The sequence below is a fragment of the Lacerta agilis genome, chromosome 4, assembly GCF_009819535.1.
Source record: "Lacerta agilis isolate rLacAgi1 chromosome 4, rLacAgi1.pri, whole genome shotgun sequence".
NCBI classification, from domain to species: Eukaryota; Metazoa; Chordata; class Lepidosauria; order Squamata; family Lacertidae; genus Lacerta; species Lacerta agilis.
In genome coordinates this window covers 59,155,858-59,174,745 of record NC_046315.1, presented here as the reverse complement: position 1 = coordinate 59,174,745, position 18,888 = coordinate 59,155,858, and the positions used below count along the sequence as shown (strand labels likewise).

Genomic DNA, 18,888 nt, shown 5'->3' with positions numbered 1-18,888 from the left:
CTGGGGGCTAACTAGCCATGATGCTTTCAGAAAGCCGCCAGCCTGAGCGGGGAGGAAAGCAAGCGCCGACCTGCTTTTGCCCTTCGGTATAGCAGGAGCTCTGCACCGGCCCTGGTCTTTCCTCCTCCCCGGGCTTCAGGCCGCGCGCGCCGCAAAAGGCTCAGCAAAGGCGCACCAAAATGGGGAGAGTTTGAGGAAGATCAGAGGGTGAGTAGAGAGGGTCGCCGCCGGGAGCCTCCCAGAGTAAAAAAGGCGGGAAGGGGAAAAGCGGCGGAGAAATGGGGAAACCTCGGCTTGTTTACTGGGAAGGAAGGGCGAGGCTTCGGCGGGGCTTTGCTCCCGTGTAAATGGAGACGAGATTGCAGCCTCGGGCTTCCGCGCTCTGCCTCGCTAGCTACAGTAATTCGCGTGTTGCTCTCAGACGCGGCAGCACTGGATGCGGTAGGAAAACCAGCCCTGGGAGAGGAAATAGCCCTTCCCCTCACTCGAAAGCTGCAGCTTCCCGAGAGGAGGGGGCGAAGCAGGTCGGCGATTCCCCTGCGATCCATTGATGGCGCAGGGAGTTAGGGGGTGGGAGGGGAGCGGAAGGTTTAATGCGACAGCAATAGGGAACGAGAATGGTCGTCATTACACGGTGATTTCCTCTGTGGGCGTCTAACGGCTTCATATCTGGTTGCATTGAGGGTATTATTATTATTATTATTACTGTAGGCTACAGTACTCCTCTTCCAGGTTGTATTTGATGCAGCAATTATAATGAAAGCCTCTTCGGGTCCCCTAAACAAATTATCCACAAGGTGGCTCCTTGCATTTTGTATCTCTCTTAAAAAAAAAAAAAAAGTTGTGCGAAACATCCTAGCAAGTTAAAAACCTTGTAGCCAGGCCCAGCAGGATTGGCAACACAGTATTCAAATCTACCTGCCAGCGTAATAACTTTGTGCTGCAAAGAAATGGTAGCTCTTAAATAAAGTGTGGTTTGGGGTGTATGTTTTTAGGGATGTTGAAACTTTGGTTTGGCTGCTGGGTTTCCCTCTTGTTGGGTTACCACTTAGGGTACTTAGAAAGATGTTTCTCTCCTATTGCTGAATGGTTCTGAGCCCAAATGGAGTAATTGGAGTGCTTGATGTTAAAGGAGAACATAAATACAGTGGGCATTCTGGAAACCTGGTAGAATGAAGGGTGAGATTTGGTCATCTCTAGATACAAATGCTATATAGCAGTGGCGACTTAACTTTTTTTGGCTTGAAAGCCACATTCACTGTAGGCCAGCCCTCTGAGGGCCACATGCCACTGGTGGGCATGGCCAAAGCAAAAGAGGGTGTTGTTAAAGCAGGCATTGCCACCCCATCTCACAAACAGCACATGCACTCGCCACAGATACCACAGACAGAAAGCAGATCTGAGGGGGGGGGGATTCAAAAGGCTTTCTTCCCTGCCCAGTGTGCACTACTACCCCTTCTTGCAGGGGGGGGGTATACATACTGGGTTAGAGAGGTGACAGACTTTTATCCAGCGGGGGGAGGGGCTGCAAGGAGTGCCAGTAAACGGGGTCAAGGATGACCAACCATCACAATGGCTTAGTGTGCCTGATCTGGGTTGCTGCCATGTCTGCTTTACAAGAAGGATAGGGGAGGGAGTGGTATCACTCTGTAGTTCAAGGATATGGTGTCAAGCAAATCGGGAGGAATCTGTTTTACTCTACCTTTATCCTGTTTTTCATGTAATTGCCTCCTAAAACATCTCACATCAATTAAAAACCAGACAGGCGCAGTGCCATCAAGCTTACAAAAAATCACAAGAGAAGTGAAAAGCAAAGGTAGAGGAGATATATCAGTTCATTGAGGCCAAAACAAAGAGATGAGCAGGCACTTATATCCATTGGGGCCTTCTTTCCTTGAAGGCATCATTGCTTGAGTTGGTAGCTCTTTTTCTCTTTTTTTGACCAGCTGATGGAGCCAGCACATCCTTTCTCCCATGCTCCTGCACAAACATATACCGGTAACTAAAAGGACCAAGGGGCTACTCTTTGCAGAATGGTTACAAAGTTTGGGCTTTTTAGATTAGAAAATATTAAAGCAATGTATAAAATCAGGCACCAATGTGAGTTTTGTTAATTAATTTCTATACTGCCCTCCATCTGAGTATCACAGGATGGTTTACAATATAAAAACACAAAAATACATGTTGACTTCCCAGGGAAGTATTCACTCAGTCATTGACTCCTGTAAAGCTGTGCCTTGATTTTGATTTCATCACACCCTGGATTTCAAAATATATTGAATGTCATATTTGTCCGATTTATGATGTCTTAACAAGTTTGTATGGTTTCTGACTAGATTTAAGCTTCTTTACCAGTTTCTGTCAAATTGCGATGTGAATTTAAAATTCAATACAGGAATTATGAAAAGTGATTAAGGAAAGCAGTCCAAAGCCAGTACCAAACAATGTGACAAACTACTGGTGAGAGACAATTCTGATGAGCTTATTACTATTCTTAGCCCTGATTACTCCACAGTAATAATCCACTAGCACCAATTGAACTCTTCCAGTAAAACCTTCTGTATGGGTGTTGATGACAAAGCATATTACAGTAAATGGGATTTTCAGCATTCCTTTCTATGCATAGGTGCAAACTCCTAGGGGCTAAGGTCCCTTCAGCCCCCCATTGAAATATTTGAGGAGGCCAGGGCCCCACAAATTTGATAGGTATTGCCATTCAAATGGTGTGCATGCACTGTGTCATGTGGTCGATTATGCAAGGTGGGGCTCACCTGCCCACTCCCCGTCCCCCAGTATTTTATTTCTGTGAGATGATGTTTGCTTGTTATTAAGTCTGAGAAAGACCTCCTACACAGTTTTAGGAATTCACCATTTTTATTTATTTTAAACTTTGGGATGGCCAATATTTGGAATAATTAAAACATTACTGCCACCACACTAATTTAGAAGCGTTTTCAGCTGCAAGAATATAAATAAACAGCCTGAAATCCAGGTCACTAAATACTCAATATGACTTTTTAAACTTTGGACAGTGCTGCACACACAAGCAACACTCCAAACCTCCCTAGGTATGCTCCTCTTTTAGAGGTCAGCAGGGGTCTGTTTTGTTATAAAGCTACTCATGGCCAGAGCTCTGCCTTATCAGGGATTCCAGTCACGGGGAAGTTTCTAAGTGTGTTCAATCAAAAATGCTTGGAAATCCTTGCATGCAGGCTTCAACCTCCACCTGCAGTCTAAGGCATTGCATGCTCAGATTCTAATATCTGCTTCAATATCTGAAGCAAATGTGGATATACGGTACTTGAAAAACTAGATGAGATTTTGATTTTAAGAAACGTTTCAGAGGTAATAAATGTTTCAGAGGCTTTAAATGCTGGAAGGCTTTAAATCAATAATGGGAGAGACAGCAAAATAATTCTATAGCTGTCAAGTTGATGGTCAAATGCTCTATGCAAAGGGACCACAAACTGCACACTGGAGAACCAAAAATTGCTTTTAAAAAATTTTATTTTGGGGAAAATGAAAGCAAACGGAAGAAAATAAACATTCAGATAACCTCCTGTATAACTACTATTCCAATGGAATGAGAATTCTGTGCACTGTTTAAAGAAAAAGCGCTTCAAATTGCTTAGCAACAATCATCTAATTTCTCCCTCTTACGTACAGAGTGGATATATCTGTACACTACATAGTGGTTTCTGGAAAGTGAACATCTTCCAGCTCAGTACATTTTCATATCCTGTAAAATAAGTTCTATTTTTAAACTTTCATTAAGCAAATCTATAATCCACTCACATTCATATCTCCACAGAATAAAGCATAAAAAGAAATATGAATATGTGTAGGCAGCTGCCTTAGGTACTGTAACTAGGGATAATGCCTTTGTTTGCCTCAGAATTCTGAAATATATGCCAAAGTAAAACCCAGGCCCCTAAATCCAGATTTATCTTTTTTCTTGGTGAATTCTTCTCCAATATGTGTGCTGCTTTGTTGGAGAAGGTTTCAGTGTGTAAATATTAATTGATGACTTGAATAATTTACTGAACATATGGCAAGCCTATGGGCATACTGAGAATTACCTGATCCATTGCATTGTTCAATATGTGCTACATATGAAATTGAGCTGTCAGATATTGTTTAATTAATCTTCACTTCCTTTTTTCACTTCAAAACATATTTATCCCTCAGCCCTTTGGTTCTGCTACAGTTTTGTCACCTCCTGACTTCATTTTATGTGGTTTTTTCCTTATTATGTAAGCAGTTGTTTTCATTAGCTACTGGAGTTTAATATATGAGATAGACTCATGACATGCAAAGCGAGATATGTCAAGCCTTTGTTTGTTATAATTGTGATGATTATGGCGTACAGCTGATGAAAACCCCAAAGTTGAGATTGTTAATTTGGGGTTCTCATCAGCTGTACGCCGTAATATCACAATTATAACAAATAGTGGCTTGACATATCTCACTTTGCATGTCATGAGTCTATCTCATATATTAGTTTCACCTTTTAAGTTGAATTACCAAAAGAAATGAACCTTTCCACAATATTCTAATTTTTTGAGTTTCACCTATATATTGCATATCTGCTGCTTTTATATGATGTGAAGAATAAATATACCTAAATTCCTTCTCCTGGTCATAACAAGATCCCAAATCTCCAGAAACTTTAATTTTGCACGGATAAAAAAATAACACATTTTATATCATTGTTCTTTTTCTTTACAAACCTCTCATTAAGGGTTTTCACTGTGTTAATTTATATTTATATCTGATGAAGCTTTTAAATTTTCCATCTCTCATGTTCCGAAAACATACTGTATAGTTGAATCCTGTAGATGCCTTCTACTCACAGATAAGTCCCATGGAGTTTAACAGGACTTTCTTACATATATATTTAGAATTACAGTGTACCATAGCTCCACCTCAAATTTAAATGTTGCTTTTTAAAAACACTATTTTAAAAATTGTGCAGAATTTGGACCAATAAGTTGGAATATTCAGAACATTTTTAATTCCCCAAAACAGAGGAGACCCTTTCATAAGTCTTAAATATCCAAAAAAAGGGAACAGACTCTCCGGTATTGTACTCTCCAATGTATGAAAGCAGAGTTTCTAATGTGGATAACAGACAGCTACCTACTAACAAAATAATTAGCATAACAGTTGCAAACTGTAGGTGGGGCAGTGCACTAGTAGCCCTGTTTGAAAAACCGCTCCTTAGACATGCGATTTAAAGCATGCTTATGAGTATAACAAAGAATCAGAAACCACAATTAACTTACATTTCCCGCAGTGGGCTCTGCAACCTTCTATAGTCAATTTTGTTCTGTATTTTCCCATAACAGCCAGTAGCATTCTTAAACTGTTTGTGATAAATAGCTCCAGATGCTTTTAAATTAAAAGGACATTTTAGTTAAGCCTCTTCGGGGAGCAGTAAAAAAAAAAGAACGGCATTTTACTTATTTGTCCTGTCACTACTACTTCCAGATGGCCTCGTCAACATCTGCTGCAATTGAGACATTTCACTGCAATAAAGATTAAATAGCTGTGTTGAATGGCCATTCTCTGAGGTTCAAGACTCTCTGCGTTTCTGGTAAATTCTATGCAAAATACAGAAAACGTGATACTTCAGAGTATAGTGAAAGGGTTTCGTGTGTAGCAATTTGTCCATGACATCTTTCTACATGATTAATTCGCTGCGTGTACAACTGATGTTGTGTGCGCTAGCTGTGGCAATCATATGTTATGTTTCAAAAACTGAGGAAGGAAAACAAGCATGTCTGCCATCCTCTCCCCCAAGGGAAGGGAGAGAGCAAGGAAGGGGAAAGGCCCCCAGAAACACAGCACGGCTCCCCCCCCCCAGTATGCAGAGCAGCGAGGAAGGGAGCGGCTTATATTCGGGGGGTTTTTCCCTCCTCCGCCCTCCAATTTTAAAGGTGTGGCTTATATTCAGGTGCGGCTTATATTTGGGCCATACGGTATATATAAACCCACCCACACCAACACACCCCAAAGAGCCTTACAAGTGACAAGTCAGTGGGGTTAATCCTCTACCAGTCATACTCAGATTATATTTCAACTTTTCCTTCGTATCCACTTCAAATCCTCGTCCCAAATATAAACTTTGGTGCCCTCTAAAATGTAACTATTTTAGTCTATTCCTCTTCCACTGGTGGGTGCAAACTTCAAAACTGGTCTTAAATGGCAGCTCCCTGTTTCTTTATTATGATCTCCAGTTGGAGAGTAATTTGGACTACATTTTCTGTAGCTGATGAAGAGGCCACTGTATGAAATTCTCAACCTCAGGATTTTTGTTTATTTGTTTTAAGTTAGGATTGGCTGTCTTGAGTGCATTTTCTTTGGTATACCACATTCATTTTGAATGCCTGTTTGTGGTGTTTATGAACACTAAACCTGTTCTCAGGCCTGCCTGATTTAAATATTTCCTTTATTGTTGGTTGTTTTAATGCTGTTGTTACCCCGGCTTGGGATATGAATATAAATAGCTAACTATATAGATAGATGTCCCTATTGGAGTCAAGATGCTTGAGCAGTTGGTTGGGGCAAGGATAATGCACCGGTAGCCTTATGTTGCTAAGAAATGCACTGTAAACAGAAAAAAAAACTGTTGAGTTACTACTTCTTCAAAGCTGGAAATTATCCATTTCTCCACTGCCTTACAACAGATTACTAAGAATACAAGGTTGATAGATCAGCATCTTTGTCCTGATTGACATTATTCCAGTCAGGCTTGATGCCTGCCCCAAGTGGTTTCTGCTTTCCCACTACAAGTATTTGGTCTCTCTTTAAAGGGAAAATTATCTATCACCATGGATCCAGTATACTTTCCTTGCTGAGGAAAGTAATAAATTTGTTTACCACATGCTTTGTGACACCTTCCTGTTTATGGTTTTTCTTGAGCCTCAAGGGAGTCCATGACTTTCGCATGCAAATGGTGTCTGCACAGAGTTTTGTTTGTGTGCTCGAAGGGTATGATCTGAAGACACCTGAGGTTACTGCTTTGCTGGAGCTAAGCAGGTTTGGGTCAGGACTGCAGATAAAGTTGAGTTCCATGTTAGGGATCCTTAGGAAGGGGACTGAAAATAAAAGCCAATATTATAATGCTCCTACATTTGGAATACTGTGTACACGTTTGGTCACCTCGTCACAAAAAAAGACGTAGAAATGGAAAGGTTTCAGAAATGGGCAACCGAAATGATCAAGGGATTGGAGCAACTACCCTTTGAGGAAAATATTACAAAATTTGGGGCTTTTTCCTTTAGGTTCTTCACACAGGACATAGTTAAAGTATGGAATTTGCTTCCACAAGATGTAGTCTTGGCTACTAACAGTGTCGGCTTTGACAGAGGGTCATGCCAATTGATGTGCAATGGCCTCCACCCGGGCCAGCTGGCCCACCCCTCCCCTTTCCCTGCGGGCTCCGCTCAGGGAGCGCAGTGGGTTCTTCTGCTGCTGCTCTCCCTAAGCGGAGCTGTCCCGGGGTATGGAGAGGGGTTGGGCCAGCGAGTGGGGTGACACCCCTCCTCGCTGGCTCGCCCCTTTCCATTTCCCGCCGCCTCAGGGAGCGGAGCGGCAAAAAATGCCACTGAAAGGGGGAAAGCCCCCTCTTTCAGCGGCTTTTTTCGCCGCTGGCTGGCGGTGGGGATTGCAGAAGACGGGGCACCGCCCCGAGTGTCACCCCCCCAGGGTGCTACTGGGGGGCCCCCGCCCCCTCCACCCCCCCTTGCTACGCCCCTGCTCTGAATATCAGTTGCTGGAAATCACAAGTGGGGAGACTGGAGTTGCAGTCAGGTCCTCCTTGTGGGCTTCCTATATGTTGGATGCACTGCGAATACTGTGCTAGGTGATCCTTCGGCCCGATCCAGAAGGGCTCTTCTTATGTTCTTGTGAAAGGCAGGAAATAAATGCAAGAACAACAAACAAACCCTACAAGCACAACCTGATCCACAGAGAACAGTGGCCTTAAAAAAGATATGCAGTGTTTCCTTTCTCATAAACAGCTTGCCATCAGTATGTACATTCCTCTGTGGAAGAGTCAAAAGCAAAGATCAGGAGCACTGGGGGGGGGGGGGGGGCACACATCCAATATTATTGCTGCAACCATACAGCCCTGACTCAGTTCCAAAGCTATCTGATCTGTGTGAGGCTCCACTTTTATGACAGTCAATACAAATGTAATAATCACAACTTCCCTGCCAAGTCATACAGGGAATTGTGGTGAGATGCTGATAATTCTTTTTAAAGGCCCTCACAGAACTACAAGTCCCGTGGTTCACAGGAAGGGGGGGGTGACTAGTATGATTATGTCCTCAAAATTGTTGTGGGGAGAGGGGACTGATACTTGCACACCTGGGCTATATCTCTTCTTGTACCTGTAATCTCAAACCCACCATAATTAATGGCAAGTCAACTAGCTTGCAAGCATTGTTGTATATGATAACGTAGGTTGTTGCTTGTGAGAGGAGAGCCCATGCTGCTATACACCATTAAATCTCTGAGATGTCATTTTTGCTACTAGAAACCCAGATGCTAGAACACTGATAATACTCTGGTATAACTTTCCTGATCCTCTGGGTAAGAGCCCCTCTCCCCTAACATTCATTCCATTGGGAAACATTGTGCTCTCAACTTTTAAATTGGCAATAACTGCTACAAGCATTTTAATGCATTGAGTGCAGTGTAAAATTGGAACTGGGCTTTAAAACACAATTCTGCAGATCCGTAGTACAAAAGATATATGACATATAGAACAAATATTTTTCATTCTTTTGCATCTTCAATTAATTCATTCTATTGAAATATTATTATACACAAAATAAAACTAGAAGCTAGTTCTTAGGCTGGGCTTTTATTTCATAGGGTAGGGTTCAGTTACAGAACAGACTCTTTGAAATTAATGTACCTAACTTAGTCATGTTCATTCATTTCAATGGGTCTGTACTGAACCCATAATAAGTATTCCGATTGAATAATTGAGGAGGTAAATGCAAAATGAACAACATTTATTCCCATTCATAAGTGAACACCCCACATTGGGTAAGGTAGTAGGGTGATAACAACAAACCTAAACAGCCATTAAAAGTTGCCTATGAAAGATTGGGAAAGATTGAGGGCACAAGGAGAAGGGGACGACAGAGGACGAGATGGTTGGACAGTGTTCTCTAAGCTACCAACATGAGTTTGACCAAACTGCGAGAGGCAGTGAAGGATAGGCGTGCCTGGCGTGCTCTGGTCTATGGGGGCCACGAAGAGTCAGACATGACTAAACAACAGCAACAACAACAACATGAAAGTCACAGCTTTTCTGGCATAGCCTTTGTACTATTTATAACCTCCAATTAAAAAATGAATATTTAGTTATTATTTTGTTTCACACAGTTAATCTCTGTGTTGAAAACACAGCATGAAATAAGTGTTCTAATGCTGAGATAATACTCTATGGGATATTAAATATTAAACTTCAATATTTCACCACAGAAAAGTATGCACTCCAACTGGATGTGTCTTTGCTGTCCATAATACTAAGCTTCATTAACTCTTTTAATTTACAGTAACATTCCCAAATGCACTTTAAAACGAGCATGAACAGTTACTGCATGCTCATAAAAAAATGCTCTTAATGTATATTAAGAAATAATTGCATAGACACAAATCGTTAACAGTTAAGTCTTACTAAATATGTTTTAATACTACCACTCTCAGTTAATTTACACTGTCTTATTAAGTTGAGATAGCTACATTTAATGACAGCTAATGTGTTTTCAGATACTACCTAATTATAACCTTAAAAATAACACTTGCCACCAAGCCACTCTGCTAAGCAGCTCTCTGGTTGTGACATTTACTTGCATTTTGAAGGAAGGGCTAACCTCTAGCAGCAGCAGTGTCCTTAGTTTCTGCATTCATTCCCTGGGGCGTCAAGCCCAGCCTTTGTCAGCAGATAGCAAAATTAGCAATTTCTAGCTGATTCAGTAGCTTCTGCCATACTTTTAGGGCAGATGCTGTCCCCTGGCTACAGTGATGATGAACAGTTTAATATTCACATGAAACATAATCAAGCATAGAAATGGAAAAAACCCAATGAAAGTGATGAGTGGGGTGCTGTGGGGTTCTCTCCTTGGCCCATCGTAGTTCAACAGCTTTATAAATGACTTGGACAAAGGAATTAAGATGCTCATCAAATTTGCAGATGACTGCAACCTGGGAAGAGTAGCTAATGCCACAGAAGACAGAATTGGGATTCAATATTAATTTTATTTATTTAATTAATAAAATAAAACATCAGCATGAGAAGGACATAAATATCCATTAGTAGATTAACAGATTAAAGGCACCCTCCTAAAACTAAAGAGGAAGAAAACTATTTGGAGAAGGAGTTTTACAATCTCTGCAGCAGTATGTTAACGGAATTAGTCAGGAAGAGTGAAATATATTTCCCTTACATTTTTCCATATATTGTTTAGTAATACACAAGCATAAAAATGCATAGCAAGAAGCAGAGCAAGTTCCCCACTTTTGCAAGATGCACAGTATGTCTGAAATATGTTTTGTATCTTTTGTTAATGTCTGTGGGTTTGTTTTGTTCCTTTTCACTCTTTCTTGTTAGGGTTCGCAAAGAGCCATCAGAGTTGATGGGATCTGACGGTTACAATGGAGGCAACATCAAACACAACCACAGAAAACTCTGATCTTGTGAAGGGAGCTCATCTAGAGACAGATGATTGGTTGGCTTCTCTGGGAACTATCAGCAATGCTGAAGATGAAGCTACTGCGAGGGAGAACATTCACACTGACACTGAAAAAGAACCAGTAATGAAAGATCCACTTGTGCTGATAACAGATTGGGATCCACAGGCTTTACCTAGCCAGGAGGAAGAATCCTTGAGACGCTCTCGGTATAGGTTAGGAGGCTCTGCTGATAGCATATTATCTTTAACTTCTTCCCATCCTCTCCTACCTCTTGAATGGAAAATTTTGAGATCTAGTCAGTCAGAGAGCACACTGGCACATTTTTCTGATGCCACTCTAGAAAACACAGGAGGAGAACATAAAGATTCATTCAACAATAACCAAGATGTTGTGGATGATATAATCGGAGATGAAGTTGCTTTCAAAGTATGTACTCGCATGCTCAACCGTAATTTAGGTGCTTACACTGCAGATTCCAGGACAGCCTTTCCCGTAATACACAATGGATCACCCAGCCCTAAAGATGCAAACTACTCAAAGAAAACTTCAGATAGTTCACAGTGCAAACATATACTGCACCCAAGAACAGAAAAGTTTCCAGATGTTGGAATGCAAGTTAATCAAGCACACAACTCAGGTAACTAGGACAATCATGGGTGGGTGGTGGTTGTGACCCCGCGTGGTGGCTCTTTCACACACACCCCATCCACCTGGCCGCCATTGTGCATTCTGTGGTCCTACCAGACCCAGATTTGAAATCTGAACCAATCTGCATTGGCCCGGGGGGGGGGCAGACCTTGCTGCCATAGTCTCCACTTAGGTCTGCTCCCAGAACATTTAAGCAGGCCAGCTCATAACTCAGGTAACAAGGACAATTAACTAGGTTCTTTAAATGAATGAATGAATGAATGAACAATTCAGTAGTGTAATGTTCTTCACATGTCCTTTTTCAGCAGCTGATAAAAAAGATTCAAGTTTGACTGACCAGCTTTGGACAGCTGTTGCATCAGCAAAGAACTTACATAATATCGCCGTGTCAAATGGTTGGGAAGGCAATTCTTATCATCACAAGGTACAACATTTTTCTTTTTCTTTAGTGTCATATAAATTCAAATGTTACATATGTTTCTGGACTTCATGCATATTAACTCCTAAGAACATAAGAGTCCTGCCAAATCATGCCAAAGATCCATCATAGCACCCTGTTTTCATAATGGCGAACCAGATGCCCATGGGATGCTGCAAAGAGGTCCCAAGAGCACTCTCCCCATGGGTGATTCCCAGCAACTGGTATTCAGAGTCACGTTGCCTCCAACTGTGGAGGAAGAAATATAGCCATCATGGCAAGTAGCCTTTGATAGCCTTATCACCCATTCATCTGTTCCCTTTTTAAAGCAACTCACGTTGTTGGCCATTATTACCTCTTGTGGGAGTGAATTCGACAGTTTAACTATGTTATATTCCAACATTCGGCTTCGTGGGATAAACTTGGAACATGAAGGTTTGGATATGGTGGTTCAGCTTCTTTACTAATCATTAGTATCCAAACTATATATACTTGCAGGGGCGTCGTAGGGTGGGGGCGGTGGGGGCGGGCCGCCCCTCGTGCCGCCCCTAGGCGGGTGTGTGCGGTGCTGCTGCTCCCGGGGTGACGGAGGGAGCGGCGGCGCGTCCCACCACTCCCATGCGCCGCCGCTCCCTCCGTCACCCCGGGAGCAGCAGCGCTGCACGGACGAGGCTCCCGAAGTGGCGGCCCGGCATACCCCAGGGGCGGGGGCGTCGCTGCGCGCGCGCGCGTCATGACACACACGCAGCGATGCCCCGCCCCCTGGGGTGCCGGGCCGCCGCTTCCGGAGCCTCGGTGGGCTGCAAAGAGCTCCGAAGCCGCAGCCTGGCAGCCCTTTGCGCTATGGCAGCGGCTTCGGCGCTCTTTGTAGCCCGCCGATGCCCCCAAGCCCCCAAGCCCCCGCCCGGCATACCCCAGGGGCGGGGGCGTCGCTGCGCGTGCGTGCGTCATGACGCACACGCAGCGATGCCCCGCCCCCGGGGATGCCGGGCCGTCGCCGCGCGCGTGTGCGTCATGACGCACGCACGCGCCGCGATGCCCCGCCCCCAGGGGTGCCCCTTGGCTTCCCGCCCCGGGCAGCCAAGGGGCTAGGAACGCCCCTGTATACTTGGAAAGGGCTTGTCCTTGTAACCTTGGTAGTGCAAGACATTCATAATAAAAAAAACCCTGACAGTGGCAATCGGGAAAGAAGGCATAAAGTTCCTGGTGTATGAAATGAAATAAAAAAGCAAAAATATCTACTCAAAAAAACAAACAAACAAAAACTCCAGAGAGGTGACATTAAAAAAATAGAATATACTTGACTTCCTTTTCTTAAGATGTGTGTTTGGGAGGATCAATTGTGAACTAGTACTTTATTTGAAAATGATAGGTTCGCCTCTAGTTTGGCTGGCCCAAATATATCTCATATACCACAGTTCAATAAGCAATGTGTGAGGATAGTATGTTTTGGTTAATGGCAAATGTATTCAGCCTATAATTAGCAGCACAAGCTATTGCATGATATGGTCGATTTATACCGTACTCACCTTCTAGGTATCTGCAAATAGTTTCTAAGTCTTTAAATTCATGGAAACCCATAAAATACGGCATAAAATGAGGGAAATATTTGTAAATGTTACTGTGATTGTTTATATGTGATAGTTTTGATTACATGCAGACAGGAAGGCTCACAAAAGATTTTTGAAGTCTGAATGGTATATGTGTCTCTGCACTAAAATGTAAAACTTCCAAAAAGCAGGACTGGTGATGGTAGTGGGGAGAAGGAAGAAATTCCAGGTGTTTGAACATCTTTCTTCAAGCTCCAGTTCTTCCTCCTTTTTCCCATAGTTTTCTTTGCATTGGACATGCTAAACCAGATTGCTGCTGCAGCAGCAGCTGCTCAAGCTGTGCCTCTTGACAATAGCCTTGCCTTCTGGCCTGATGATGGTTAGGTTCCCAACACAAAAGCTCTTTTCTGTTGTAAATGGAGGGCAGTGACATTACACAAGGATTGCTGGGGATGCTGGATGTGGAATCATGAAAGCCGGCCAACCAAACAAAACGGCAGAGGTAAAATGGTAAAGTGCTGTTAAATTGAGGTTTTCTTTTTATAAAATATGAATAGAGCCGTCATCAAGCACTAAACAAAAACTAATGCTTCGTGGTAGCAACATATTTAACATATCTCTGTGATAAAGCATTTCAATCAATTTCTGAAGCACAAAATATATGCTTATGCTTATGTGAAGAATCCAGATCTTCCAAATCATTATCTGCCACTACTGTTGTTTTCTTTTTAAAGAATGTAAAGTATTTTTTACTGGTTTCACCGATGCAAGATTTAGGAGCTCTTTGTATAATGCAGACTTCATGGATTTTTGTCTGAATGTATATAACTATTTGGTGTTTTCAAGATTTTGCATTCATCTGCTATTTTTCTCATTTTGAGCACACTTGCATTGTAGCACTCTGAATGATTCCCAATGATACTTTTATGTTGCATTTGTGTATAATCTTCACTAAGTTTTTACTGAACCCTACAACCACTGCAGTTTCTGTATCTTCAAAAGATTAGTACATATGGATATCAGCAAATTGAGGGGTATAAAGCAAGCTTTATATTGATATAAGTGAGAAGTGTATCCTTTGCTATAACAATCCACTTGGTATGTTTCATTTACAGTAACATGTCTAATCACAAACCTTTTCTCAGCAGTGAAGGTACCATCTAAGTTTAAATGTATATTGTTCTTCAGTTATACGAAAAGAAGCTTTAAACATCCATATATTTCAGATATTCAATATTCATATTTCAGATGGTAAAAAAACTTTTTTTAAAGGATTGTTGGAAATAACAAGGTTGAAGTTCTTAGTCTTTAGGGTGCCACAAGACAGGGCTAAACCTCTGAAGATTGAATCTAGCATATGAACACCTGACTTGCTCTTTTGAATCATTTATGTTGCATAGATATGGCTTAGAGTTGTCATAATTTCATAATCTTTGTGGGGGTTTTGTATTGTTATGACTATAAGCTGCTTAATGGACCTGGACCACAGAGGAGCTGAAAAGTACCCTATCAATTCAGTAGTAGTAAAAATAATAATGTACAAATGCTATCTTTGTATACTGTATAAAATGTACAGGTTTGTTTGTTTTTTAAACAAAAGAGCTTTATTTTTAATACATGGAAAACAGCACACGTCGCAATATGCAAGACAATGTAACAGTTCTCATTACACTGCACAAATTAAACACTTGAAAAATTTTCTTGACTTTCTTTTTTCCCTTTTTTGTTAGTCAATAAAGAAAGCAAGGTCTCCTGCAATGTCAGAGTTTCTGCTGAAATCTCCAGATGAGAACAAACAGGAATTTCATCAACCCATGAAGAATGTGCAGGCTAAACGTCAAGTACTGTTGAATGGACAGAGTCCACACGCAGATGATGGAAAACTTTATGGGAAGGTGAGTGATTTGCATCTTAAAATATATATATGGATGCCTGTGGGAAAGCCCCAAACATGACTGGAGCACAAGCACCCTCTCCCATCCTGTGGCTTCCAGCAACTGGTATTCAAAAGCATTACTGCCTCCTATGGTGGAGACAAAGCATAGCCATCATGGCTTGTAGCCACTGATAGCCTTACTGTATCTGTCTAATCCCCTTTTAAAAAGCCCCTTCCGACCCTTTAGGAAGGAGGGGGGGTTGCAGTGGACACGAGCCCCACACGTGCGCAGGGGATGATTGCATCCCCTGCCACCACTGGCTGATCCCTGGGTGCGGTGCCCGGCCAGCTGACCAATTGGTACAGCGGTCGGGCGTGGCTGGCTGCATTTAAGCCAGCCCGCACCCAGGGCTCAGCCTCTTGCCATCGGATCCCATCAGCTCCCCACTTCTGAGGTGTTACTCCACGTTCGCCAGTCTAAAACAGACCAATCAGGAAAGGGCGCCTGGATGTGTTTGCCTGCCACTGGGCACAGCGGCCCCTGTCCGGTAAAGGACGCAAGGCGTTTTTTGCATTTTAGACCTGCATCACCGGGCCCCCTACTCATACACCAGGATGGTTCCTGCCTGACACGCGCACAGATTACGCGTGTTTTGCGAAAAGCCATCACAGCATGTGGTCGGCGGCGCACTCTTTTCGAATTGGGGCAGCAACAACAGCGATGCAATGGGGTTTGTCCATTGAGAAAATTAAGAACTTAGGACGGTGGAAGTCAGACGAGGGGTATCTACGCAAGTCATTGTGAATACAAGGCCTGGTTCCTTAGCATCCTCTCTCCTACTTTCTTTCAGACGTCGCTACAGCTATTATTTGGATGGTCGACCATAGCATCGGGCACTGGGCCCGCGAGCGTGCCTGCCAGCGTGGATGGGGTCGCAATTTGGGGTTGCCCCCAAAGGTCAAAATCTCCTGGATCACGCAGAGAGGGATGCGCTGGGACGAGTTTCTCCCGGCAGTAAAAGCCAGGGCCGCCTCGCAGGGTCCTCCGGATGCTTTGGTGGTGCAGCCCGGTGAAAATGATCTTGCTTATACGAAAGGCGTTGTTTTGCAGTGGATTATATTCAAGGACTTTGATGAGCTGTTGGTTTCTTTTCCAAACTTGACTATGCTTCAGTCTACATTGCTGGAAAGATGCATTTGGTGGTGCACCCTGGTGAAAACGGTCTCGCCTATCCGAAAGGCATTGTTTTACAGTGGACTATATTCAAGGACTTTGATGAGCCGTTGCTTTCTATTCCAAACTTGACTATGCTTTAGTCTACATGGCTGGAAAGATGCATTTGGCGTGACTGTCTCTGCCCTGTCGCGGGCAACTGAGCCAGGAAATTGCTGGGCACAACGGTGTCACGCAGGGTGACGGCCCTGGGGGGCCAGGTCATATCGCATCCTGCTATACAGTACAGCGAGGCGGCCCTTTATCGGAATGATGGCGTGCATCTATCAGATGAAGGAAATGACGTGTGGCTTGCAGATTTCGTACTAGCAATTAGGTATTGGTTGCGGGTGTGAGGGTATTGGCGGCGAGCCCCTTCGTGGCTCGATTGGCGGTTAGGCATTGGATTAGCTTAGGAAGGTTGAAGGTGGGGGGGGAGGTTCGGCCATCACCTCCCCCCAAGGCTTTGAAGGGTACTTCAGCAAATGAGTCCGGGGGGCGTGTCCCTGTCCGAAACCACGGTGGGTGAGGGCCAAAGGCACGCCCCAGTCCGGTGATCACAGGGTGAGTCCCTAGCTGATGTGCAGCAGCAGGGCTCTCACCCATTGGTGGTTAACCCTTCCCAGACTGCCAGCACAACGTGCTGGAGTCGGATATAGTCGGTAGTTCCAATGCCTAAGCCAATACCGCTCAACATCCGTAACCAATAAAGTTGTGGCCTTTTCATTCCCATTTAACCTTAAACATTGCGTCCTGTGTCATTATTTCACCCGGGGGGGGATCGGGTCTTAGACATGCAAAGCCCCTTCCGACCCTTTAGGAAGGAGGGGGGGTTGCAGTGGACACGAGCCCCACACGTGCGCAGGGGATGATTGCATCCCCTGCCACCACTGGCTGATCCCTGGGTGCGGTGCCCGGCCAGCTGACCAATTGGTACAGCGGTCGGGCGTGGCTGGCTGCATTTAAGCCAGCCCGCACCCAGGGCTCAGCCTCTTGCCATCGGATCCCATCCTGCTCGCTTTCCCGCCCTCCCACCCTTTAGGTAGGCAGTTTCTTGACCTTGCTATGGACCACGGTTGGTCGCCGTTAAGGGGCCTGGTAGGAATTTTCCCATTAGGCAAATTGGCACCAGCCTGGTGGTTTTTCGCCTACCTCGTAGCAACTCGTCACAACTTGGTTTTGGCGGTTAGGCATTGGATTAGCTTAGGAAGGTTGAAGGTGGGGGGGGAGGTTCGGCCATCACCTCCCCCCAAGGCTTTGAAGGGTACTTCAGCAAATGAGTCCGGGGGGCGTGTCCCTGTCCGAAACCACGGTGGGTGAGGGCCAAAGGCACGCCCCAGTCCGGTGATCACAGGGTGAGTCCCTAGCTGATGTGCAGCAGCAGGGCTCTCACCCATTGGTGGTTAACCCTTCCCAGACTGCCAGCACAACGTGCTGGAGTCGGATATAGTCGGTAGTTCCAATGCCTAAGCCAATACCGCTCAACATCCGTAACCAATAAAGTTGTGGCCTTTTCATTCCCATTTAACCTTAAACATTGCGTCCTGTGTCATTATTTCACCCGGGGGGGATCGGGTCTTAGACATGCAACTATCCAGATTCATGGCCTATTGTTTATGCACTGTCCACTTTCTTTTACCTGTCCTGAATCCTCATTGAATCCAGCTTCATTGAATCTCCATGAGTTCTAGCATATAAGTGTGGGAGAAAGACCTCTCTCTATCCACTTTTTCCATGCCACGTGTAATTTTGTAAACATCTATCATGGCACCTCTTTCTCCCCTTTCAGAACCTTTTTCAACTGGCAATATCCTTTTTGAGTACCAGAACTGTACAGAATATTCCAAATGTGATCAGTAGACCAGCATTCTGATACCAGCAGTTTTATTTTCCATTCCTTTTCTATATACACCAGGTCAACATCTTCATCAACTGAAACACTTTAACTTTTCTGTTATCCTTAGTTCTGGCATACTGTGAAATTCAAAAACGAATAGAGAATACCCTGTTCTTAAATAGGCATATGATAGCTGCAGGAGTGAAGCTACAATTAACTCATCAGCAAAACTATCCAAAAGAAGTGGGGGCACGGGAAATAAAAACTGTGTAATTCCCCATTCCTTTGCTTCCTCCTTCCATATTATACAGTGGTACCTCTAGTTACGAACTTAATTCGTTCCGGAGGTCCGTTCTTAACCTGAAACTGTTCTTAACTAGAGGCATGCTTTCGCTAATGGGGCCTCTTGCTGCCACTGCAATGCCGGCACACGATTTCCGTTCTCATCCTGGGGCAAAGTTCTCAACTCGAGGTAACTCTTACAGGTTAGTGGAGTTTGTAACCTGAGGCGTTTGTAACTCAAGGTACCACTGTATACTTAAAGAACAATTGATTGTATAGATTAATGAAGCGGTTGTGTACTTGCGTGATTTGACTTCTGAACGGGGGAGTGGCAAGTCAAGTGAACTGAAA

The 18,888-nt window shown here is 43.8% G+C and overlaps 1 protein-coding gene across 1 annotated transcript in view; it reads left to right on the top strand.

Moving 5' to 3' along the window:
- Window positions 1-18,888, top strand: part of LOC117045380 — a 31,180-nt gene continuing 12,292 nt past the window's right edge. The window contains exons 1-4 of the mRNA XM_033146381.1: window positions 1-207; window positions 10,631-11,350; window positions 11,667-11,809; window positions 15,060-15,224. Of these exons, the coding sequence (XP_033002272.1) occupies window positions 10,675-11,350; window positions 11,667-11,809; window positions 15,060-15,224 (984 nt within the window). The 5' untranslated portion in view covers window positions 1-207; window positions 10,631-10,674. The remainder of the gene's footprint in view (window positions 208-10,630; window positions 11,351-11,666; window positions 11,810-15,059; window positions 15,225-18,888) is intronic.